At 34.1% G+C, this 25,616-nt stretch overlaps 1 protein-coding gene across 5 annotated transcripts in view; it reads right to left on the bottom strand.

The window, feature by feature from the left end:
• CASK (calcium/calmodulin dependent serine protein kinase) overlaps nucleotides 1-25,616 on the bottom strand; it is a 385,645-nt gene that overhangs the window by 88,254 nt on the left and 271,775 nt on the right. For all 5 annotated transcript variants that reach the window (XM_006918246.3, XM_015594375.2, XM_015594376.2 and 2 more), the window contains exons 10-11: nucleotides 20,583-20,682; nucleotides 9,157-9,278 (exon numbers count right to left, since the gene is read on the bottom strand). In XM_006918246.3, coding sequence (XP_006918308.1) covers nucleotides 9,157-9,278; nucleotides 20,583-20,682 — 222 coding nt within the window. The remainder of the gene's footprint in view (nucleotides 1-9,156; nucleotides 9,279-20,582; nucleotides 20,683-25,616) is intronic.

Here is a 25,616-nt window from a genome sequence, read left to right as displayed (position 1 = left end):
CTTGATTGTTCTTTAGGCCTTTTCCAGTTGGCAGTTAACTTTAAAATTGAGCCCTGCAAGAAACAAATCATAATGTCTACTCTTGAGCAAGCAAAAGAAAGCATGAAGAAAAACAAGCCTATATAGATGATATAGGTAGGCTTTAATTTGCTTTTAAGGAAACTTCCTGAAATAGGGCACTTTTTAATACCAGATTCAAGAATTTTCCTAACCGTGAGAAACTTCACTATGATATAAATTTCTTTTCCGTTCAAAAAACACTAAAAACATTTTTAAAAAGTGTTAAAATCCATTTCCTAATGTGCTTTTCTGAAACATCTACAATAATAGTTAAATGATATTTATACTAAATGAATATCCTATTAGTAATTTGCTGCTTTAAAAGAAAATATTTACATCAGGTGTGTCATATACTATTTTATTTAATTACTGATGCAATACAATAATTTTTGACTTAAGATACAACTTTTATTTTGCATAGGTAAATACCAAGCATTTGCACAAGTAGCTGTAGCAAAAAATGAATTTCTGTTGTGGAAAGTTAAAAGAGAACAAAACAAAGGCAGTCTGGCAGAAGTGGTTTTATGAGATAATGTTCGAAGGGCCACAAAGAAAAGGAGCAGCTATGTTCTTGGATTATGGATGGTGCAAGCCAAGCTCATTGAATGTTCTTCAACTGAATATATTACATTCCTTTCTAGGGGGAAATGCCTTGTTTCCTTGAGAATAGCATGAAGAAGAACCAGTGCTTGTTGCACCGTGAAGGCTTTTTGAACATTCCTTTGCCTTCTGGTAAAGATGACTACGGTGTCATAAAAAGAGAATGGTACTCAGTACGAAACACTGGTACCAGGGACAAGCTGAATCATTATTCTTGGTATTTTAGAGTAAATTCTAATCCCTGTTTTAAGGAGTAATTCATCTGAACAAATAAGGGAACTAGAGAGACTCCTGTAGTTAATAATACTTTCGGTGAAAATCACACATTCCTTTCACATAGGTGATAACTTAGAGCCCAGATAGAGCAATTGCCTGGGAATAGAAATAATAAGGCTGAATTCCCTACTATCAGATAGCTTTATTTTGAGAATTTGGTTTTTCCTATTATATAACTGTCTACCATAAAACATTGATATTGGATGGATGGAGAAACAAAAATGTGATATATACATACAATGAAATATTTTTCAGCCTTTAAAAGGAAGGAAATTCTGACATGCTACAACATGGATGAACCTTGAGCATATTATATTAGGTGACATAAGCCAGACACAAAGGAACAAATATGCTATTATTCCACTTATACTACGAGGTACCTACAGCAGTCAATTCACTGAGACAGGAAGTAGAATGGTGGCTGCCAGGGACTAGGGTAAGAAGGAAATGGTAAGTTGGTGTTTAATGAGATAATGTTCAGTTGGGGAAGCTGAAAAAAGTTCTGGAGATGGATGGTGGTGTGGTTGCACAACAATGGGAATGTACTTACTGCCACTGAGCTGTACACTTAAAAATGGTTAAAATGGTAAATTTTATGTTATGTATATTTTACCACAATAAAAAGACAAAAAATTGGTATTATGTCAAATAAAATCTGTGGGAAAGCTATGAACTTTGAGGAATGATAAATATGTATCTGAACATAGAAATTAACTAAAAGAATAAACTAAATCATGTTGTTCTAAAAAGGTGCCCCCCCCCCACTGAAAAATACATAAAAACTATGTAATTCATAATGTTTTAAAACAAAAAAAGACAATTTGGAATTCTTCCACAGGGGACAACTACACGTTGGTTAACAAAACAGATCTTGGGAGAGAAAAATAAATTTAGCATTTTAAAGACAGTAAATAATAAACTGTTGGCCATAAAGCTAAATATTGAGATGGGGAAATCAGTGTAATGACCCCGTGAAATCTACTGGAATGACCCTTTCGGTGGGCTTTGTTGGAACTGCAAAGGGTAAGCAGCTTGGCTTTGCTGGATTGGTGTTAGGACACAGGGACAATACCAGGAGACACTGGAAACCGATGTTGTAGTGGGAGCATGGATTATAAATGATATTTGAGATCCACAGTACACTATAACCCATAGCACATGGAAGAAACTTCCAATAGTGCTTTACCTTAAAATAATACAAAAAGGGTAAACAAATTTTTTAAATAAAAAGAAAATATATTACTTTTCATTTTTCTTTTTTTACTTTTAAAACCTTTATTGAGGTATCATTTATAAACTATACAATTCACCCATTGTAAGTATACAGTCTAATGATTTCTGGTAAATTCGTACAGTTGTATAACCATCATCTATCTCAATCCAGTTTAGGAATATTTCCTTCATTCCCAAAAGTTCCCTTGTGTTATACCTAAGAATTCTTTGCCTAACACAAGGTAATGAAAATTTACTTCTATATGTAAATGTTTTATAGTCTTAAGCTTACAGTGGGTCTATGATCCATCTTGTGGAAATTTGTGTGTATGGTGTGAGGTAAAGGTCCAAGTTCATTTCTTCGCATATGGATATCCAGTTGCTGCAGCACGATGTTAAAAAAAAACAACCAAACTATTCCTTGCCCATTGAATTGCCTTGCCATCTTTGTTGAAAATCGATTGATCATGAATGTGAGGGTTTATTTCTAAACTCTATTCTGTTCCCTTGATCTATATGTCTATCCTTATACCAATACCATATTATTTTCATTATCATAGTTTCATGGTAAGCTTTGAAATCAGTTCTCTAAATTTGTTTCTCTTTTTTCAAAATTGTTTTGTCATTTCCATATAAATTTTAGGATTGGCTTGTCAACTTCTACAAAAAAATCTCCAGGGATGTTGGTAAGCATTGCATTGACTCTGTAGATCAAGATGGAGAAAACTGCCATCTTAACAATATTGAGTCCTCTAATCCAACAATATGATATCTCTCTCCATTTATTTAGATCTTCTTTACTTTCTTTCAGCAACATTTGTAGTTTTTAGTGTATGAGTCTTATACTTTTGTGCAATCCACTAAGTATTTTACTGTTTTTGATGGCATTGTGAATTTCTTTAATTTTATTTTCACATGATTTGTTGCTTGTATATAGAAGCACAGTTAATATTTGTATATTGATCTTATATTCTGCGATCTTGTTAAATTTGCCTATTAGTTCTAGTAGATTTTTTTTGTAGATTTCTTAGGATTGTCTACATACAAGAATATATCTCGGCAAGAAGACGGTTTTACTTCCTCCTTTCCAATCTGCATGCCTTCAATTTCTTTTTCTTGCCTCACTGCACTGGCCGGAACCTCCAGTACAATGTTGACTAGATGTGGTAGGAGCGGACAGTCTTTGTTTTGTTTCTGCTTGTATTAGTTTTCTGTTCTGCTTAACAAATGACCATATACCTTAGTAGCTTTTTTTTTTTGTGGCTAAGTTTATTGATATCTACATTAAGAATAAAGAAAGACCAATTTGAAAATGTTCAGGACATATGCTATTTCTTGCTCTCTTTACTCCAGGAATTTTATTTCATGTGGTGCTTTTCTATTGATACTAATACTTCAATACACCCACCGATGAAAACAGATATGGGAGTTTTTGCTCACCGAGTTAGTAATAGTGGAATGAGAAACTCCAATACCTAAAGTGAGCAGCAGTGCACTTCAAACTCCAGCCCCAGGAGGCAAGTAGCACAAGAGCCACCACCCCCATTGGCCCATTAGCCAGCTGCTTTCATATTTGCTGAAGTTCACTCTTGGGATGGGACTCTGAGAAGGTACCAGTAGTTCAGTCTTTGAAGGTCCTCGGATAGGTCTTATTATTCCAGACGTTTAAGTACAAATCAACTGGACTATAAGTTCATGGGAAACTTAGCTTTGGCATTTCCTGACTGGTAATCTATTTAAACATCCAAACTTAACAGTGTATTAACTTATTCTTAGACCCCAAGTTGCTGAAAAACATCAAATTACTGCAGAAGTTCCATTTTTCCCTTTAGGAAACTTTCAAGTTCTAAAAATATGCTGTTCCCAAATGTGACTACTAACTTAATAACATCTCAGAAAAGGAAAATAGTAAATTAAGAGCCGTAGTTTTCCAGTGCTAATTCCAGGACAGATGGAAAAATTCTCTAACTCTAACTCTCCCTAAACAGTAAACAATTATAATAAAGATGTCAGGAGTATAAAATATGGAGGATTCCAGATATCAGTTTATTTCTAATGCCATGTTTAAAAATATTCATCTATTATAAAAACTTATTTATATATTAATATAAAATTGCTAAGTTAAGTTGCTACTACAGTTAGTTTTTGCTTTATTAATCTAATCACTGGTTATATATTTAGAAAACATAATTTTAGGACTTCCTACAAAAATAATCTTAATTAGGTGGGGCATCATATTTACTATGGAAACAGCAGTATGTAATAAATGCTAACAGCTGTTCAGAGGTATGACAGATGGTGGGTGAATGTTTAAAACTTAGTTGTCAGAGTTTGGCAGAGATAAATGCATCATTTAACAATGTTTTATAACACTGCTGACTTACAAAATAAACATTTATTCTGTAATAAGAACGTTTCCACAAGAAATTGAAAAGACTGAGAGCCACCACCAAGTAACATCTGCAAAATGCTTTTTAATCTAAAAAAAAAAAAACTCTCAACTTTTCAGTACATCAAAAAAGCATCCATCATCTGACTATCCAGTGTATCGCATATAAGTTCCAACCCAAAACTGATTCAAAACATCATTAAAAGACACAACTACACTTAAATAGCAATTCCCAAGAAAGCCTAGTTAAGGAACAGGGCAATACTTCATTATTCTATTTTAGATTTGTGTAATTTGCACTCATGCCTGAAGAATCACTTCAGGGCAAAATCAGTTTTCCATGCTGTACTGGGCTGAATACTGTTCTCTAAAAATTTGTGTTTACTTGGAACCTCAGAATGTGACCTTATTTGGAAATAGGGTCTTTGCAGATGTGATTAGATGAGGTCATATTGGATTAGGATGGGCCCTGTGTAGACACAGAGTCACACATACAGAGGAGAACTCCACGTGAAGATGGAGGCAGAGATTGGAGTGATGCATTTATAAGCAAGAAATGCCAAGGATTACAGACAACTACCAGAAGCTGGAAAAGGCAAGGGCGGATTCTTCCCTGGAGACTTTGGAGGGAGCATGGCCCCGCTGACACCTTGATTTAGGACTTCTGGCCTCTAGAACTGTGAGAGAATAATTTTTGTTATTTTAAGCCACCCAGTTTGTGGTGTTTTGTTATGGCAGCTTTAGCAAACTAACACACATGCCAAACTGTATTGTACTAAAATTGATCTCTATATTTCATATACAGACTATCTCTGAACTAGTGCTTTTAATTTCTGAAAGTAGATGTACTGGAATAAGCTGAGCCAAGCACAGCTCCGCCTTGAGCCTCTTTTGTTTTTTCCCCACAAAACGAGGAACAGCATGTGTGTGCCAGGTGGAACTGGTTGGATAGCACATATTTAGAGATTCTGAATCTATTTCTAACTACAGATTAAACTAGATATATTTTACTAGCATTCAAATCAAAAAGCATTTCCCCCCTCAGTGGAACCACTGTATTTTCCTTTTGTTTTACTGTAAATTCTTTCAACCTGACAGATGTTTTGTTTTCTCCAAACAAATGCTAATAATGTTTCTTTGAATTTGGAACTTCTTACTGTTTTAAAGGCATGACTAGAAAAAATAAAGTACTTGATGATCTTTAGTTTTCTGTAGGAACTTAATCCTATTTCTTTTTGTCAGCTTAAAAATTATGGCCTCAAACATAGCTATTGAGAGTGTTACTGAATTAACAGGAATTATTTAATATAATAAAATATTTCACAAAATGGCTCAGTGGGATTAAGTAACAATAAATCCATGGTCCACAAAACTGACAGTAGGTGTCACTACTTAGAATCCTTAAAAAAAGTATCGATGTTGATTCTGTAAAACAAAACAACCCAAATCCAAGCTCAGGATATGGAACATTAGAAATGGTCAAAGTTTGAAAAGCTTCTTCTCAAGAGTTGGTTATACCATGTTCCTTTATTTTGCATACCGCTGAAAAAATTTTTAATGATTAGTTAGATTTGTCTATGTGGCAGCCACTTGAATACTTCATTGATTACATTATTGAAATGTAGCCTGTTGGCTCTGAAATGAGATTAATGAACCGTATTTATGGGCTGTAGATCATGAGGGTATATTCTAATGAAGGCTTATGTCATTCATGATTAAGCTTTCATTGAAGGGCAGCTCAATTTGGATCTTTAGACCTAAATGCATTCCAGTACTGCCCAGGGAAAGCCTTACGGTCAGTCATTTCAGGAGGGGACTGGGGTTCATGTGTAGCATTTAGCACTTGTCTGTCAAATTCTGCAGACATGGCGTCTTTTTATTGGGCACAGCTTGTTTTCAGGCCATCAGCTTCTTTCCAAATCAAGATGCACTGACAGGGCAGATGCTGAAACTGCAGATACACCTTTAAGTTTATAATTCATAAATATCCAAAAGAACTTTAAGCATGTTTTTCCTCACTAAAATATGAGTCATTTTTGAATATGTAACAATGTCTACCCAAGAATGAAGCAGTTATTCAAAATAGGTGTTTTCAGTGAGGTCTGAGAAGTTTAGCATTGGGCAATAACTGGTGCTTGGCTCAGCTCCAGTCTGTGTCTGACCATCTACTCCTCCTTGTGGTGCGCTCAGATACCTTGTTACATTAGTAAGAAATACAACTGCAAAAACCAGTTTGGGCTTCTCTGGGCTTTTAAATGATGAAAAGCCTTGATCTAAAGAAGGTTAGTAAATCTTAGCAAAGACTTAACCACTTATTACACTGAAATAAACCCAATCTCCACGCTCTGCTGCAGTTTCTTTCATATATCCCAGAGACTAATTCGAGTAAGGGGTATACTTTCTATGGGAAATTCACAATTGTGAAAACTTTCTGAATCATATGAAGCAGTGATAGAGAACAATAGATATTAAAATAGTCAATGAAAAGAGGTCAAACTTTAATTCAAATAACACATAACAAGAATGACAACCATGATGATGATGATGATGATAGAGGAAGAGAAGGAGAAAGAGGAGGAATGCTAGGAGCTATCCACAAAATAGGATGAATTTTGAGGGCTTATGGTGCCCAAGGAAAGTAAGTTATTTGAAGTAAACTTAATCTGAAATGTCCTCAAATTACTTGAGATAAATTATACTAAAGAGAAGAGCCATTTTCTTATCTTCCTGAGCACATTTTAGCTTTACTGAGGTATAACTGACAAACACAATTGTAATATATTTAAAGACTATATGATTTGTTAAATGTACACATTGTGATAAAATTCTCACAATCAAGTTAATTAACACATCCATCACCTCACATATTTATCTTTTAATTTTTTTTGGTGAGAACACTTAACTTCTACTCTCTTAGCAAATTTCAATTATAAAATACAGTATTATCAACTAGAGTCACTATGTTATACATTAGATCCTCAGACCTTATTCATCTTATAACTGAAAGTCTGTACCCTTTTACCAACCTCTCTCCATTTCCCCTACCTCCCCAGCCAGGGGCAAACATCATTCTACTCTATTTTCATGAGTTCATTTTTTTTTTTTTTTTTGGGTTTCACATATAAGTGATACTATGCAGTATTTGTCTTTCTCTGTCTGGCTTATTTCTCTTAGCACATTTTAAAACTATGTTTCCCAGCTTTCTTGCAGCTAGGTAGGCATGTAACTAGTACTTGCCAATGGAATACGGGCAAAAGTGATATAGCCCCCATTTCCAACCTTGACCCTGCAAAATTTTTCATTTTCTTGCATTCGCTGGCTGTGTGTAAAGAATGCAGCAGAAGATTCCAAAGCCCTGGTGGATGGGAGAACCACACAGTAGAAAGCCTGAATCCCTGAATGACTATATGGAAGAGACCCCCTTCATCTACCTGTATTAGACTGTGATGTGAGCAAGAAATAAAATATAAAAAAGCCAAATTAATTAAAATTTTTTGATGATTATTATGATTTGACTAAATTTATGGAAAGAAGCAACTGTTAGATACCTATGACTGTACTTAGTGTGAAGTTGATACATAATGCAACACTCTTAGCTTAGTTTTTCCCTAACTAGTCCTCATCAATTCGAGAGGATTGTGAATAAATGTTCTGTGCCTCAATTAGTTTGAGAAATGCTCTTAAAGTTAATCAGGTTTCTTTGCTATAGGACGTCTCAGAGGTGTTAATATACTAACATCCATTGTAAATCTGTACGAAAGGAATAAAGAAAGTAGCATTTCCCAAACTTATTTAGTTGATAAATAATTTAACTAATAAATTTAAGATCTACTCTGCATTCCCAACCCCACCGTGGCAACACCCACCACTATCTCCCAGAGCAATGTTCTGTAGAACACATTCTGGGAAATTTTGCTTTAATTTGATTTGTATCATATGATGGATTGATCAGAGTTGGCACCAAAAGTTCTAGGCACCCCAAAGCAAATATCGTTCTCTTATTAAGGGAAAGTTTTTCTTGTAAAAAGACTAATATGTACTAAGAAAGTTTTCACTGCTTAAGTGAACCAAGTTCTGTAAGAAAGGCATTTTACTAAAATGTGATTGATATAAAGGCAGATGTGAACTGTTATCTTCTGATTTTTTTTGTATCTCAATCTGCTGTCAATGGAGCCTGTCATATTTAATGATGGAGTATATTCTTATGTTTTAAGAAGACACTAAATCTATGAAAACTGGCAATATTAAATATGAAATGTGAATATAGTCCCTTGTATAATATCGTATTTGCTTTTGTTTCTCCTATAACTCATGCTTAAGGTGCAATGTTTTAAAACAATGTTTAAAGCAAAAAATAATCACAGCTAAGATCAATGGGTTCTTCTACTAGAAATACACACACATAATTTTTTTCACTGTGACTTGTTAGGCTATATTGCATTAGTGCTATATACAGGAATATTACCTTATTTCAATTATGAATCTGTGATGATTTCCCACATTTCTCATAGACTTAAGACAACTGAAAAAGGACTGTTACGATGGACATCTGGAAATTCATGTAAAGTAAAAGGGTATGCTAAATATTCAACTTACCAAAAAATAATAAAAAGACTTACATCTAGTAGTGTGTGAAGATGCTGATCCTGGAAAACACTGTGCAGAAAATCTAAGTCCTTTTCACTGCAGTCTGTAAGTGCGTGAATTTCTTCCAAGCTGTCTAGCACCTGTGAGACTGCTCCTAAGGGGAACAGAAAAGAAATAGCCAGTACAGAAAGTCAATCAAACTAACCTTTGTAACCTAAATCTTGCACTTCAGAACAATGAACCAACAAACAGAACTTCGAAGGTTAGTGTCTTTAGTGAAGGAAACACTTAAATGAGTTTCATATCACTTAAGGATAGAGTATTTTCAGTGAGTTTATGTTCTTAATAATGTATTGTGTGCTTCTCATTTTTCAAAGTAAAATGAAGCTTGTCTAATGTGAATTAAGGCAATTCATACACTCTACTTGAGTTAGCGGATCTGGGTGCGGCAAGTTATACATCAGAAGAACGTGCGTTCCATGACCCCAGAATGTTTTGAAATATTACAGAAATAACACAGATGAACCTTTCATACAGATGCATTCCTTTAAGAACTGAAGGTAAAGCCAGCTGTAGATCTGAGGGACAAAACTTCAACTGCGAGCTCTTGTGGTGTAAAATAGGCTTCTTAGGATTTTAAAGGCTCAGACTTAAGTTAACAAATATCCCAGTCTCTTTTTTTCTCCTTCCTTAACATACAAAGTCATGAGAATCAAGTTTTTCTCAGTCTATTGGGCCCTTTTTATTCAGAAGACAAAGACAAAAGGTAAGTATACTGACCGACACTTCCAAATACCATATTAATTATTAAGGAAAATCATTTTTGCAGAGCAAAGCAAATGGTAGTGTGGTCACTTTCTTTAAATTTCCTTTTATAACCAGGAATCCTGAGAGGTATCAGCAGGGAAAGACACATGTTGAGTAGTAAGAAAGTCACTTATACAGTCTTAAAGAAAGGATTAGCCTATTTTACTCTGCAGACAACATGTACATACATACTCCAAGAAAGAAAAGAACCCAGAGACGAAGCTTCGGAATATTAGTACATACGATGTTAGAGTAATTCTAACAATAAGTGCCTCATTGCACATGTAAGTCTTGGATCAGTAGTTTTCAACCAGCAGCAATTTTGCCTTCTGGGGGACATTTGACAATAGCCAGTGACATTTTTGGCTGTCACAACAGTGGTACTGTTGTGGGGGAGGAATGGGTTGTGCTACTGTCATTTAGTTGGCAGAGGCGGCCTGGGATGCTATTAAACATCCTACAATGCCCAGGACAACAGCACCCCACCCCCCCGACCCCAAGAAAGAATTATGCAGCCTAAAATACCAATAGTTCCAATGTTGAAAAACTCTGTTTAGATAAAGATAAAAATCTTAACTTTTTCTGGTCTGGAACTCTATGCTATTTCAAATTACTTCTGTTCTTGGACCTTATCCATTTGCATGCACTTACTGGTGAGAATGTAAATGAGTACCACTTTTCCAGACACAATCTGGTAACATATATCAAAGAGCCCTAAAAATGCTCATGTACTTTGATTTAGTAATTCCATTTACAAAAACTACCTTAAGGAAAAAATGAAATGTAGAAAAAATGTATAAAGATATTTATCACATAAAATGAAAAATATTTAATAGAAAAAGAACATAAATTATAAACATCCATATGGCGTATATAGCCAAATAAAAATTGCTTTTGAAGAATTTTGAAGACATAGAAAAATCCTCATGATATAAAATTCAAGAAGGCAGAATACAAAACCATATAAACTTTATATTCTCAATTTTCATTAGAAAAAACATATATACACAAACTCAGGAAAAAACCCAGAATGAAAAATACCAAAAGGATAACAGTAATCTTTATTTTCCTATTTATACTCAATTCTGTTCTTGTCCATATGTTCCAATTTTTCTACACTAGAAAAAAAAGTTGCTATATAAGCAACTGTTTTTTGTAGTATTATTTAATTATGTTAAAGATTTGGGGCTTAAGCCACAAATCAAGTAATTATCCATGTGCAAGTAACTGTGGCTAATTTAAAAAACTGACTTATTTTGAGACAACTGTAGATTTACATGTAGTTGTAAGAAATAATAGAGAGATCTCATGTACACTTCACCCAAGTTCCCCCAATGGTAGCATTTTGTGCAAAATGTCATACAACACCACAACTGGGATACTGACATACAAGTCAAGCTACAGAATATTTCCATCACTACAAGGATCCTTCCTGTTGACTCTTTACAGCCACATTCATTTCCCTCCTATGTTAACCTCTCCTAACTCCTAACAACTGCTAATCTGGTATCTATTTCTATAATTTTGTCATTTCAAGGATGCTACATAAGTGAAACCACACAGTATATAATCTTTTGGGACTGGCTTTTTTGACCCAGCATCATCTCTGGAGATTCATCCAGGTTGTTGCATGGATCAACAGTTCAATCCTTTTTAATGTTGGGTAGTATTCCAAGCCATGGATGTATCACAGTTTGACCATTCATTGTTGATGGGACTGTGGATACTTCTTAATTTTGAATAATTACTCCTACCAGGCTATTGGTATTCTTTCACTGAAAACATTAAGTCGATATTAAGTGGGATCAAAAAAGGTACAAGGCAGAAATCAATTCATATTTTCTCTGCTATTCCTGAAAAGATATTAACCTAATCTACTTTCTTCTACCTGCTCTTCTCAGTAGGAAAAACCACAGAAATTAGTTTAAAGCCGGCTCGTTTATCATCCCTTATTTAAAGCCTTGGAAAGCAAGAGACGATATGAAGAAATTAGTCCCAAGTGTCCCACTGAACCCCTGATACGCAGCACATCATCAAGAGTAGAATTTAATGGTACCAGGTTTATAAAATTACTAAAGCCAGTTCTAAACTTCTGTATTTATGAAACCACAAGAACAAAAATACTAGTGAAAAAATTCTTTTGTACATTAAAAAAAATCAACAAATACCAAAGAAACCTAGTTAATATTTTCACTCAGTTATCTTAGTGAAATCTGATCTAGTTTTTATTGTTGTTTTCAGCATCAATGCTAGTATATAATCCAGGTAGCAATTTATTAATACTATAAGATTAAAATAAAACAACCTTGTATCTAGCAAATACTAAGATGGCAAGTGTAACTGCTGGGAAGCAATTTGGGCTGTACCAGACCAGGGATGTATCATTTGTGGGTCTGTGATCTCCCAAAGCTCTGTGCAATTCCTGTCCCACCAACACACTACCTGTGCACTTGTTCACTCTTCTTTTCTGTGCTGTGAGTTCCTTAAGGTAGGTGTGTATTTGATTCATTTTATAACATCCACAAAGTATGCATTGAATTAATTCAGTACTAAAGAAACATAATAACAGCAGCTTCCAATTCTTAAGTGTTTATTACATGCCAGGCACATCCTCAGAACAATGCAGAAAGGTAGATATATATCGCCTGACCTTTCTAGATAAGGAACTGAAGTTCAGAGAGGCCAAGGAAGGTCATAGCTAGAAGTGGCAGAGCCAGAGCTCAACTCTATTGTGTCTGGCTCTGAAATCTATGCTGTACCTGACTTACTACACCAGGAAACATAGTGGGAACCTTCAACAATAAGTTATGTATGGTTTATGCATGGGTATGGAGGTTAAAAAAAGAACTTGAACCCTATTGGGCCAGACAATAACCAAAACCTTTATGGAATGTTCCTTTTTTTTTTTTTTTTGCCAGATTCTAGGTAAGGGCTTGAGAGAAAAAAAGGTATGATCTCTGGCCTTGAGGAAGGGACTCTCAGGCTGCTACGTGAAGTAGTCACCCTATATTATACCCTGAAATAAATAATATAGATGAGGTAAAAAAAAAAAAAAAGTGGAACGGAAATAGGCTGCCTAGTGGGGAGAGCTTCAGAGAAGAGGTGGATGAGCAGGAATTCGACACCTCCACTTAGGGTCTAATCTGCTTGTATGGGCCCAGTGGATGCTTTGCTGGAAAGCCCAAAGGCATCTGTTTTAGTAGGCAACACCCACCAGGTTAGCAGATCTATTTAACCTCCTTGAATCTGTTACTTTTTCTGAACTGATTTATAGTCTCATCTTGCACGTTAATATGATTAACTCTGTGTGAAATTTCAATCATGAAGGGAAGCATTTCCATAGCTGTATTCACGTTGCCTATTGTAAACTCTGAAACATACCCTTAATTTTAAGTTTCTGTAATTAGGTAGGAAAATTAGTTTTTAATCCATTTTTCCTTTGTTGTTTCAAATTGAATAAACACATATTTTTGGTTTAACCTCAAAATCTTTCTTCACTCTTGATCATTTTAACACCTTCCGTTGACACCTCGTCTAGTCTCATTATTTTTCTTTGAGTATGACCAGCCAAACTACAGAACACATTCTTAGTCTGACAGATATATGTAATTGATGTGTGATTCAATACCAAACCCACTTCAAAGTACCATAATTTTTCCAATTCATTATAAAATGTAAATTAACAAAGACATTTACGGGGCTTTTCTATTACTATTTGTTTTAAACACTGAGGCAGTAAAAATAATATGACACAACACGCATACACAGGCTCTTAAGGTGCTACTAGTATTTATTTTGTTGATCAGTACTGTCATCTCTGAAAGACTTCGTCACTTTTCTCAAAAACTGAAAAGGATTTTTTTTTTTTTATATAAGACCACTGTATAAACTTGTAACTACCTTGACCAACATCAATAACTAAATATTATGAGTTCACCTCAGAAGGCAATTTATTTAATGGCAGGACTATAGGCATCCTATTCATGTTTGTATTCCAGGCTGTACTTTAAGAGTGTTTTGTACAAAAAGACACAATAAAACGTGTTCAATTAAAATGATTTTCCCTGAGCAGATGCTGAAGAATTGAAAATAAAGTATTATTATGAAATCAAAGAAAACAGTTAATTTCATGGCAGTTTCCCTAAAATCATAATGAAAATTATTTTAATACTTCTATTTGTATAACAGTTTATAATTTCCAAAGTGCTTCTACATTGATTGCCTTATGTGATTTTACAATAACTCCATCAGCAAGTATTTTTATATTTGAAAAATTGGAGGCTCAGCAGGGTTAAATTAACCTGGGGCCACAGCACTGAGCAGAAGAGTGAGTTCTAGAATCCAGGTCTCTAACAATCCACTATAGACTGGTGCCTCCTGAAACTATGTTTCATCCTCAGCAACGCACCTGAATAATTTGTATTTGGTAATGAGATGATATCCAATTTCTATTCTCTCATTAATCTCAATTTTATTTATCATATAAGGTTTATTTTCTTAGGCTTTGGTCTAAACTTTCACAATGATAAATCTATTAGAAAATAATCAAATCCTGCCTTTGGAATAGTATTTTACTTTAATTTTTGCATAATTCATTTGGTAATCCAGTTTGTATCTAAAAATTAGGTTGATAATCATACATTTTAACTTTGAATGTTTCTGTTTTTTCTAAGAATCTCACTGACAGAAACAAGTTTTTCAAAAGATTTCTGCTACTATTATGAAATAATCAAAGAAGCATAAATCTGTCAACTGTTTTAAAACTGTTTCCTGAGTCTATTTCTTTAAAGAGGAACATGCTTTTAGGGTCAATGAAAACTTTGAGTCTAGAAGACTTTCATTACAGGAGTGAAAAAAAATCTCATAAAAAAGTTGACTGAGTGAAAATAAACTGAAAGAAGGAAAGAATAATAAATACTAGAATGTTTAAACTAAAAAAGTTCTCAATGTCAAAGTAGGCTGTCTGTCTTAAAACTATTTCCTTTTATGTTTTACTGTGAAAAAATTCAAATGTATAAAGCTGAAAGAATTGTACTCACTATCTAGCTTCTAAAATTGTTAACAGTTTGCAATATTTGCAACATCAGTCACTTCACCTTTAAACACTTTAAGCATGGATTTTAATAGTTCTTTCTCTCTCAGGTACATTTACATAAAGTGAAATATACAAATCTTAAGTTTACCATTCAATGAGTTTCATTAAATATATACACTGCATATATCTGATAACTGCATACACCCATATACGTAGTTATTTCAGTAACAAAGATTTCTATGTGTGTATTTACACAATTATACATATAGCTATAAAAGCTGGTATCACTGAGTAAATTTAGCATCTTAATCTAGTCTAGCTTCTTCTGAAGAGTATCAGTAACTTCTCTTTGCTATCATATTAGCAATCCCACTTATACAACACTGAATCACTACACACACATTCATATCACATACTCAATCAAAACCCCCCTTTTTTTCAAGCACAATAATGTTTTAAAAAAATCTGCTTATAAGGTATAATTTATTAAGTTAAAATTTCCCAATTTAAGTGTACATTCTCATCACTCCAAAAAAAGTTCCCTCTTGTCCCTTTACAGCCAATCTCTTCCCTTGACCCCTACCCTCTGGACAACACCTTTTATTCCCCCTGCAGTTGGGCCTTCACATGAGATCTCAGCTCTGGACAACAGCCTGACTGTAATTTCATGAGATCTTGAGTCAGAGGCACTCAGCGAAGCCATGCCTAGATTCCTGACCCATAGAAATTGTGAGATGATAAATGCTGCTTTGTGGTTATTCATTACATAGCAACAGGTAACTAATATACTGTGACATTTTTATACAGTCATGTGCCACTTAACTATGTTTTGGTCAATGACAGACCACATATACAATGGTGGTCCCAGAAGATTATAAAGGAGCTGAAAAATTCCTATCACTTAGTGATGTCATAGCCGTTGTAATGTCATAGTGCGACACATTACTCATATGTTTGTGGTGATGCTGGTGTGAACAAATCTACTGCACTAACAATCACATAAAAGTAGAGCACATACAATTACAGTAGTAGGCTATACCACTTAGGTTTGTGTAAGTGCACTCTACTGATGTTCACACAATGATGAAATTGCCTAATGACACATTTCTCAGAACATATCTCCATTGTTAAGCAGAGCATGACTGTATTAAATTGGCTGCAATTTGAGCTACAAGTAATTAAGGCAACAAAATGTGACAACGAATTCAATTATTAGCTTCCAGATTTTCTAATTTATCTTTGTCTCATATACTTTTCCTCCAATAAGCACAATGTTAAGGTAATTGAAATTTTTATTGAGATAATTAAAGATTCATATGTAGTTGTTAGAAATAATACAGAGATCCCTTATATACTTTGCTCAGTTTCTCCATTGGTAACATTTTACAAAACTATGGTATAATATCATAACCAGAATACTGACATTAATACAATCCACCCATCTTATTCAGATTGCCTAAATTTTACTTGTATTCATTTTTGTGTGCATGTATGTGTATGTAATTTCTTACATACTTTTTATTTTAATATCCTCACATACTCAAATTACCTCCCTTTGTAATATAAATCTAGCCATTACATTATTCTTTATCAATGTTCTTTCTGATGGTAAAAGTTAAGGGAAATAAATTCAGGAGTTTATTTCATAGCTCCATATCAATAAACTGAAAACAGTCAGTAACAGAGAGCAATAAAAACTGCTTATAGATCATGTAATTGTCAAAGGAAAATTCACTTACCCTGATAGTTTTCTTGAAAGCAAACTATAAAATAAAATGTTACCCTTTCCCCAGAATTAATGTATTTGTGCTTGAAATTAAGACGTGAAATAATATTAAGTACAGTTAAAATTTTAACACTGCTTCTATTCCTCATGAAAGAAGTGAGAAGTTAATATTATTTGTATAACAATGCCTCAGGAAATCAATATATCCAAGTATTTATTTTATGATCAGGCAGTGTTAAAATTCATAATTAAACATCTAAACACAAAACAGCCAAGGAAAAAGTCAAGCTGACTATGAACCATGCAAAGCCAAACATTTTTGCATAAAAGATTAAACCTTAGAGGAAAACAAAGGGATACCTACTTTCTGCTGCTAGAAGTCCTAGGAGGAAGGCAGCATATGGACAAACAATAAACAGTATGATTTTAGAGCAAGCAGGTTATCAAGCCACAGTTGGGCCCAGTAGATGAGCCGCAAAAAGCATAGGTCCTTCAGCTGAGTCCAAAGTGAGCCCCTCTGTTCCATAAGCACATTTACTGGGATTGTTTAGGATTTCAGTCAATAAAACACTGGGTTCTGATTCTAACTTCTTTGATTTGAAACGTGTAAACAGAATATTTCCACTTTGATTAAATAACAAAGCTAAAATATACTGTTTATCATAAGATTAAACTCAGCAAATTGTAGTGAATATATAGCAGATTAATTTCAATAATCAAAATAGAGAAAAATCTCATGTAAAAATTGTTTTAGAATGTAAACAGCATACCTAAACAAGTTAGACCATTCTTTAGATGACAAATTGAGAAACTGATTTGTTTTAAATTCATTTTTAAATTGTAATTTTAAATAGAATTTTGGGGGGACCAAAATAGAATTGTCAGCCTTTAATTTTGTCAAACAAGGTCATTAAACAAATCTAACTACCTACCATTTATTATCATTTCATAGAAAAGAATAGAAAAGGCATTTTGTAAAGATGAAAAACAGACAGTCCATCTCAAGAAAGGGTAGTTGGTGACCTTATACTCTTCTCTCTCTCTAACCCCTTCTTCTGCACCTCCACCCCCCACCCTACAAATACATGCTCTATGATCATATTTCTTTTTTTGCCATGGGCTTGGAAGAACTTTCAGGTAATGATGAAAAGTGTTTTGTGTTTCGTACTGTAAAACAAACCCATGCAAATTTAAACAGAAAGACAGTGGAAAGGATAATGCTGAGAACTTAAAATAAATGATGCAGAATTTAAAGATTAGAATTAAACAGAGAAGAATTTAGATTTGAAAATTAATAAAAATATTAAGAAATAAAGAAATGAAAAATAAAAATATAGATATGTTAATTTATGAAATTATGTCAATCCAGATGAACTATATAATAGGCTTTCTTCAACCAACCATACAACCATTACTGTTGGTTGCAGAAAAGGAAAGTTGCTGGCAGACAGCTGTTTGATAAAGAATGCTGATAAAATTGTATGCCTCCTCTAAACGGCTTAGTTTTAAAAATTAATTTTAGGAACATATAAATAATTCCTGATAGCTATGTGAAAGTTAGAAAAAAATCTTAGAATTTCCTTCATATTTTTCTTTTGTTTTGACTCCTGAGTATAAAATAATTTCCTCTTAGGGTAGGTGATCAGATACGCATACTGCATAATAATTCTTCTATTTTTTATTCATAGCAGATGGACGGTGCTATCTAAAAATATTTTAGAGACAGACATTTAGCACATCAAATGAAGATATAGGCTGCATACAAGATCATTAAGATCTAGAAATTTAAAAAAAGACAAAAAAAAAAAAGAAATAGGGTGTGACTGCAGGAAAGGAAAGATAAAATGTGAAATTATGAACAACTAATTTGAGGGCTTGCAGGCTACCTGCAAGACAGTGTAAGAAATTTATTTTTTCGTTTAAAAAGCAAATAGTGTTATCAGAAACGATTTCAACCATATCATTTACAGATTGTACTGAAAAACAAAAAATTGGGCCACAAAATATATTTAATAAAAAGTAAGCATGACTATAACTATAGACAATTCCTTTCTCTGAAAGAAAAACCCAACTTTTCACAGAAAGGAACACTTACGAGCTCATTAAACTCTTACTAGGCAGAGGTACATATTAAAGGGCAACATTAAAGATCAGGTCTGCGAAGCTATTGCAAGGACCATGCTGGTCAGTAGGCCCATTTCTAAAGGTTAAAACAGTATTAGAGATTTTGATCTAAAGTCTTGAAATATATTCCAAGTATGTGACTATATCACGTAATCACAGCACAACATAAAACCATTATTGGATCCAGTCCCGCTAGATAGGGTCAACTGTAATCTGAATATGAGGAGAGACGAAAGAGGTTCCAATCTAACAAACAACCACAAGAAGCCACAGGTGAAGGGAACAACAACAACAACAACAACAACAACAACAACAACAACAACAACAAACAGGAAAAAAAGACAAGAAACAATAGGGAACACTGGGGAACATATCTATAAACACAACTATGGCCTTGCCTTTCATGTGGTAAAGGCTCTGGGCAATTATCAAATCAGAACAAGAGGAAACCAGCAAAGCCTTCTCCTCAGAGTCTCTTCTCTAAGATTCCCATTTCTGAATGTTTTTGGAAATCACCTTCACTCAAAAGAGGAAGATTCACATCCCAATTAGTAATAGTCAAAATCAGGAACTGTATAGTTGCTGGAATGGAAAATCTGATCTTGTCATCTTGCACAAGGTGTAAGCACATACCAATTGGTAAGAAACGCTCTCCCCGTATATGTGTGTATGTGCATTTGAGTGTGTATGTGCATGTGCGTATGTGCATTTGAGTGTGTATGTGCACATATACGTATAAACAGAAGAAGGAAGAAGCATAAATACTGATAAATGCTCATGGTTCCAACAGGAAAGAAGTATTAGCATATCCATACTTTCTATGTTGCTAATTGTGAAGGACAAAGAACTCACGCTTCAGAGAGGGCCCTAGGCCTTGATGCCAATGGTAATATATGAATATTGAATGAGCTAGTCCAAGAGTACAAGAATCAAATCAACAGCACCAAGTCAACCACATGACAAATGAGAGACTCTAAAGAAAAAAGAAAAACCAAGGGCAGGGGATGTATGATGCAGGGGTTAAATTAATAAAGAAATACATAAATAAAATAAAACTATAACATACATACATGCATCTATGTATACATATATATGGATCCCGTGGATTTTTAGTGAATGATATTTGAGAATACCTTGCTGGTTAAGATGAAAATCTGGGCATTTTATAATATAATTTTGTGAACACTGGTGAGTTTTTTCAGGAATACCTATAAACATTTAATCAATATAGGTAACTGTTCTATGTTCTTCCTTGAATTCTTGTGTACATGTGTTATAGACTTTAAAAAAAGAGAACTTGTAAATTATTTCAAGAGAGAACTCACAAGACAGCTTTACATTGATAGATTCAATTAAAAGCAGTGTTGTCCCAATGTCTGCTCTGCTACAGTTGACATGGGGAAAATCTTACATCAGAACTTTTTGTTGGGGTAGAAGGTAATCAGAATGATCCAAAAAGATTGACTACAAAGTTGGATTGGATGAAGTGCAACATTAGGTCTGGAGTGGGAAAACGGGAAGACATATTTCTGAGGTAAAAAGGAAAAAGCGAAATGTTGGTTTTGGAGCAGTAGGGGAGAGAAACTTTGGTATTAAGATTAAAAGGAACCAGGTACATGTGGACGGGATTTGGTTGCTGACAAACTTCCTTAGAATCCCTTGGAGGATCTGACTAGATTCACAGAGAAAGGTTTATTCAAAATGGAAGAGAAAGGATGTAGACTCCAAATGATTCGCACTGGTGAATGAATGAATGACCTAGTTACCTGAGGAGGTAGGGTCTTCAGAAAAGTCTGGCAACTCTTCAGGGGGATCCCCATAGAATGAGTTGAATTTGTGACTTGACACAGCTGCTAGAACTGCACCCTAAAGCAAAGAGATAAAAATATTATACATTAAAACAAATACATAAATATAAAAAGTTAACAAATGGTTATTTAAGGGTTGATTATTCGGAAAGTCAAATATATAGGAGATGACAACTAGAAAAAAGGTAGCTTTTAAATAATTTTGGATTCCTTTAAATCAATCACATATGCATATAACAGAATAACACTGTTGGAGACGCAAAAGTATATGAAACCATTCACATCTTGAACTCAAGCAAGTACCACACAATGAAATATTCTGCAGTCTCTATAAAATGATGCTGCAGAAGGATGAAACACAAAGATGCTTGTGATGAATTAGACAAAAAAAGGTTTTAAAACAATCTACAGTATGATCTCATTTAGAAAAAAAGACAACGTATATCAAACTGTTATTAGTATTAGTTATATCTGGGAAGTAGAAATATGAGTCACTTTTCCTTTTTGAATCTTTTCCCCCCTTTCTTTTGTTGTTAACAATGACTATGTGTTACTCTTGTACAGTATTCCTTGATCAGGCCACACAGCAGAATCAACTACACGTGACTCTTTTAAACCGCATGCATAGTCTCCTCTGATTCCTCGTTGGGAATCACTGTCATATTGAGTGCATGACATCCCTTAGGACTGTTGGGTGGAAAAAGGTTGGGAATTATTGTTTCAGTGACAAAAAGAATGATAGTACCTATTTTGTAAAAGTGTTGAATTCTGTGAGTTTTAGGTATTAGGCTAGAATATCCACATGTGTTCCTTGGCTCTGCCACTTTCAAGCTGCATGACGCTACTTGAGTCAATCATTTAACTTGAGTTTTTCTTCTCCATCATAAAGTGAGAATATTAAAACAGACATTACTTACTTTATAGGTTTGTCAAAAGTCATAATGTAAATGAAAGTGCTTTGTAAACTGTAAAGCATTTTGTAAATGCAAATGATTACTAACCCTACTAATATAGAGCTAGAACATGAACATAGCCTTTTGTTGGTCTAAGTATCAATTCATGCAAGTAGTCTTAAGTCTAAATCTTAAATATTGAACTTGGATTTTTCTTGAAAAGAAAATCTTTTATGTGTGTAGGCATTTCATATATATATGAAAACATTAATAGAAATACATTTCCACAAGATTCATTTTTAGGGGAGTCATGTTAGGGTTTCTTTTAAAAATAGAAATTGAAAAAGATACAGACTGTAGAAAGGGAAGAGCAAAAAACAGAAAAGTGATAATACCATTCTAGGAAACATTTTAGATTTCCAAAAGTCTAGGGTTAATACATGAGAAGTTCTTAGGCAGAATTTTATGGTCAGCTATCATGATGAAAAAATAGTACTGAATGCTGAGTTCTTCTTTCTACAGTAGAAACTTATTTCACTTTACATATTATACATGTTCCCTAAAAGCTGGGTGGGAATGGAATTTTTATAAATCAAATCATGTGTTTGCCTACACTGAAACTAAAATTTTAGAGATGCTCTATTTTTATTTCCAAAAAAAGTTCAATTGAGTTTTTAAATTAAATTAACATTAGTTAATAAGATTATATAAAGTTTCAAGTGCACAGTATTATAATACATTGTTTGTATATTGTATTGTGTGCTCATCACCTAAAGTTTAGTCTTCTTCTGTTACCAGGTATTTGACTCCTTTTATCCTCTTTGACCTTTCCCACGCTCTTTCCCCTATAGTATATGTTAGTTTTATGTTTCAAGGCATATTCTAGCTACTACTGTAGCCAAAGATCTAGAAATACTTACACTACCAGGAAAGCACTATTTAAAGGAGCCCTGAGATGTAAATTCTTTTGAAACAATAGTAGAGTTCCTAATTTATCTGTTTTATAGCTAGTGGTTTTGTTTATTTAGTTCTCTAAACTCAGTGACTGCATGCAGTTAGAATTTTTCACACAAAATTATTATGTAAAACAGCAAAATGGTTTTGAAACACTTTATGGATTTATAGAATTTTATTAGAGTGTGAGAGTCAACCTTAGAGATGATTCATTCTAAGAGACGCATTCTGTAGATGAGGAAATTGAGGTTCAGAGAGGCTTAGCAACCTGTTAAGATTGCTGCCAACTTTGAGATAGAATCAAGGGTAGACAGAATTGAGATTCTCTGACTACTCCTCCAAGTTCAAGAGTTTTTACTACACTAGGGATCAACAATCATTTTCTGTAAAGGGCCAGACAATAAATATTTTAGGCCTGAAGGCAACTACTCAGCTCTGTCATTGTAGGGTGAAAGCAGCCATAGACAATACATACATGAATGTTCATGCTGTGTTCCAATAAGACTTTCCATATAAAAATAGGTGGTGGGCTAGTTTTGGTTTCCAGGTGGTAGTTTTCTAATCCTTGTACTATACTATTGCTATTAAGGAGCTCAGATCTTATGCAAGTAGTTCTTCAAACTTCCTAAAGGAGTTTTCTATCTAATTTAGTAGGTACACTTTAGTATGCTTTGAAAGTAAAGCATACCAATTTTGAATTAAGACTATTCACAAGCTGTTAAGATAACTAATATTAAAGATGCAATTTTTCAAGCAAATTAATCTAGAAAGGAGAAGACAGATTCTAAACTCAAAGAAATCAATAAGTAATCAATTCTTAATTATAATTATAGTTCTTATGTCAAACATCAATGGAATGCTCCCAGCTAGATGATTCTGTGTCTCATTTAAGACAGTTAAAAAAAAAGAACATGGTTAGCTCAGACTTCTGCTAAGTTAAACTAGTAAACAGACTTAAGGAGGCAAAACAAAGTTATTAAGTAAGAAACATAAGAGTTGAATACATGTATAGCTGACTTGAAGACAACACCAAGCAAAAAAACCAATATGTGCTCCTTTTTTGGTGTCCCCTAACTTAGCTCAGAAACAACACCTTGAAGTTTGATAGGCAGGTACATTTTAACAAGTCTAAATACAAAATACACAAGTATAACATGTAGGATAACTGGCTTTGTATGCAATTGGCAAGGTAACGCATAGCCATAGTATAATATACTGGGAGGCGGCAGGGAGCCCACCACAGGGACATGCAAATATGAGTGTGACACAGAATTTGAGAGAGGGTCATCTTATTAGGACACAGAACACTAAATTCAAAGCCTTAAACCTGTAGAGGATGAGGCTGAACAGAAGTAACCAAAAAGGCTAGAAAATCATTTCAAGGTAGAAATGTTAAAGGATTGGGGTTGATTACATTTAATAATTAGGTCCTACGGGCTTTGCTGACTTCAGCGAGGCTTTTTTATGGTCTTTGCCTGGTAGTTGGCTAGCTACCAGCTAGGGCGATGAGGGTATTGGGCCATGCATTTCCAACAAAATTTTCTCATGGTATGGCAGAGGTTCAAGAGAGGGAACAAATAAATGCCCTCAGTCCTCCTGAAACCAAAACTCAGAACTATCATAATGTTGCCTCTGCTACATTCTATTGGTCCAAGCAAGTCACAAGGACAGCCAAGATTCAAGGATTGGGAAAACAGATTCTCTTTTTTAATGGGAAGAACTACAAAGTCACATTGCAAAGAGACAAAGACAGCCTGGACAGTGGAGAACTGTGACCATAGTACCTGTATGTACGTGTTTAATAAGTAGCATTTATTGTTATTATTAACCTACAAAAAAAGAATTAGGTCCTAGATGATGAGACAAAATCAAGATGATGAGACAAGTGATTAAATCAGAGCTTTCAATCTCTCTCCATATAGTCACAGCCAAAGTTATCATTTGGTATTGTCATCATAGCCTAAACAGATATGATACTCAAACATAACTTAAATATAGGTCTAAAACCTGGAATTTCATCACATAAAGTTAGGATATATGAATAAATGAGTCTGTGCTATCTTCTTTTAATGAAATTAAAAATGAGACTTATAAGTGTAGTAGATATGGCTATATTTAAGAGCAGTTGTATGGCAATAGATATTTTAGGAATTCTTTTGGCCTGTGAAAAAGTAGTTCATAAAGATGGTCTTTTGATGTACATAACTTTTAAAAGCAACATTGCCTAACTTAGGAAGTAATAAATTCTCCACTTCGGAATTATAAAATTAATAGACTTGCTTTTTAAAATCAATATAGGAGGATCAAAATCACTTTAATTATTATTTATGAAACTGCTCATACCAGAATAATATTTTTTCAGTTTTTAGAATCAAAGCTGCCTTTTATGTACTAGATTTATTGCTCTGAGTAGCTGGAGCCCACACGTGCTATGCTAATCTACTGCCTCTACACAAACCCTTACTAGAATGCTGGCTTTCATTAAGGCTCAAAGGTCCTCGAGAAATCCTTAAGTTGGCTCTTGTTGAATTAACAGAAAGGAGAAGAATGCCAAAAGGTAGCTATTAGAGCTTCCTGGCTGACTTCTCGAAAGGTGCTGCATAGGTGTAAACATCACTCTTGGAGGTGCCAAGACTTCAGATAGCAGTGCTGTACAAAAGAACTTTCTGCAATGATAGAAATGTTTATACTTGTGCTGTCCAATACAGTAGCCATCAACCACATGTGGTATTGAGCACTTGAAACATGGCTACTGCAACTGAGAAATCAAATTCAAAATTTTATTCAATATTAATAAATTAAAATAAAAATTTAAATAGCTACATATGGTTAGCGGATAAGTACTGTATTGGATAGTTCAGCTGTATAACATACGGGAAAACAACATTCCTAAACAAACTTTTTCTAGTTCTGTAAAGTTCAGGAATCCAAGAGACCAATCAATAAGTCAAGGAAGCGTGCAGGCTATGCTTTTGCAATCTGCAAAATCAATAAAGGAAAACTGTAGAAAGTTATCAGGAATCTTCTTCGCTTTCTGTATGTACAAGGAACAAATAATTTTATCCTCTAAATTGAAACACATGGATTCAATTCACCATGTGTTGAACTGATTGCAATAAATTTACCCAAATACAGAATCTTGCTT

Source organism: Pteropus alecto, unplaced genomic scaffold (genome assembly GCF_000325575.1).
Source record: "Pteropus alecto unplaced genomic scaffold, ASM32557v1 scaffold28, whole genome shotgun sequence".
Classification (NCBI taxonomy): domain Eukaryota; kingdom Metazoa; phylum Chordata; class Mammalia; order Chiroptera; family Pteropodidae; genus Pteropus; species Pteropus alecto.
This window is presented reverse-complemented; position numbering and strand designations above follow the sequence as displayed.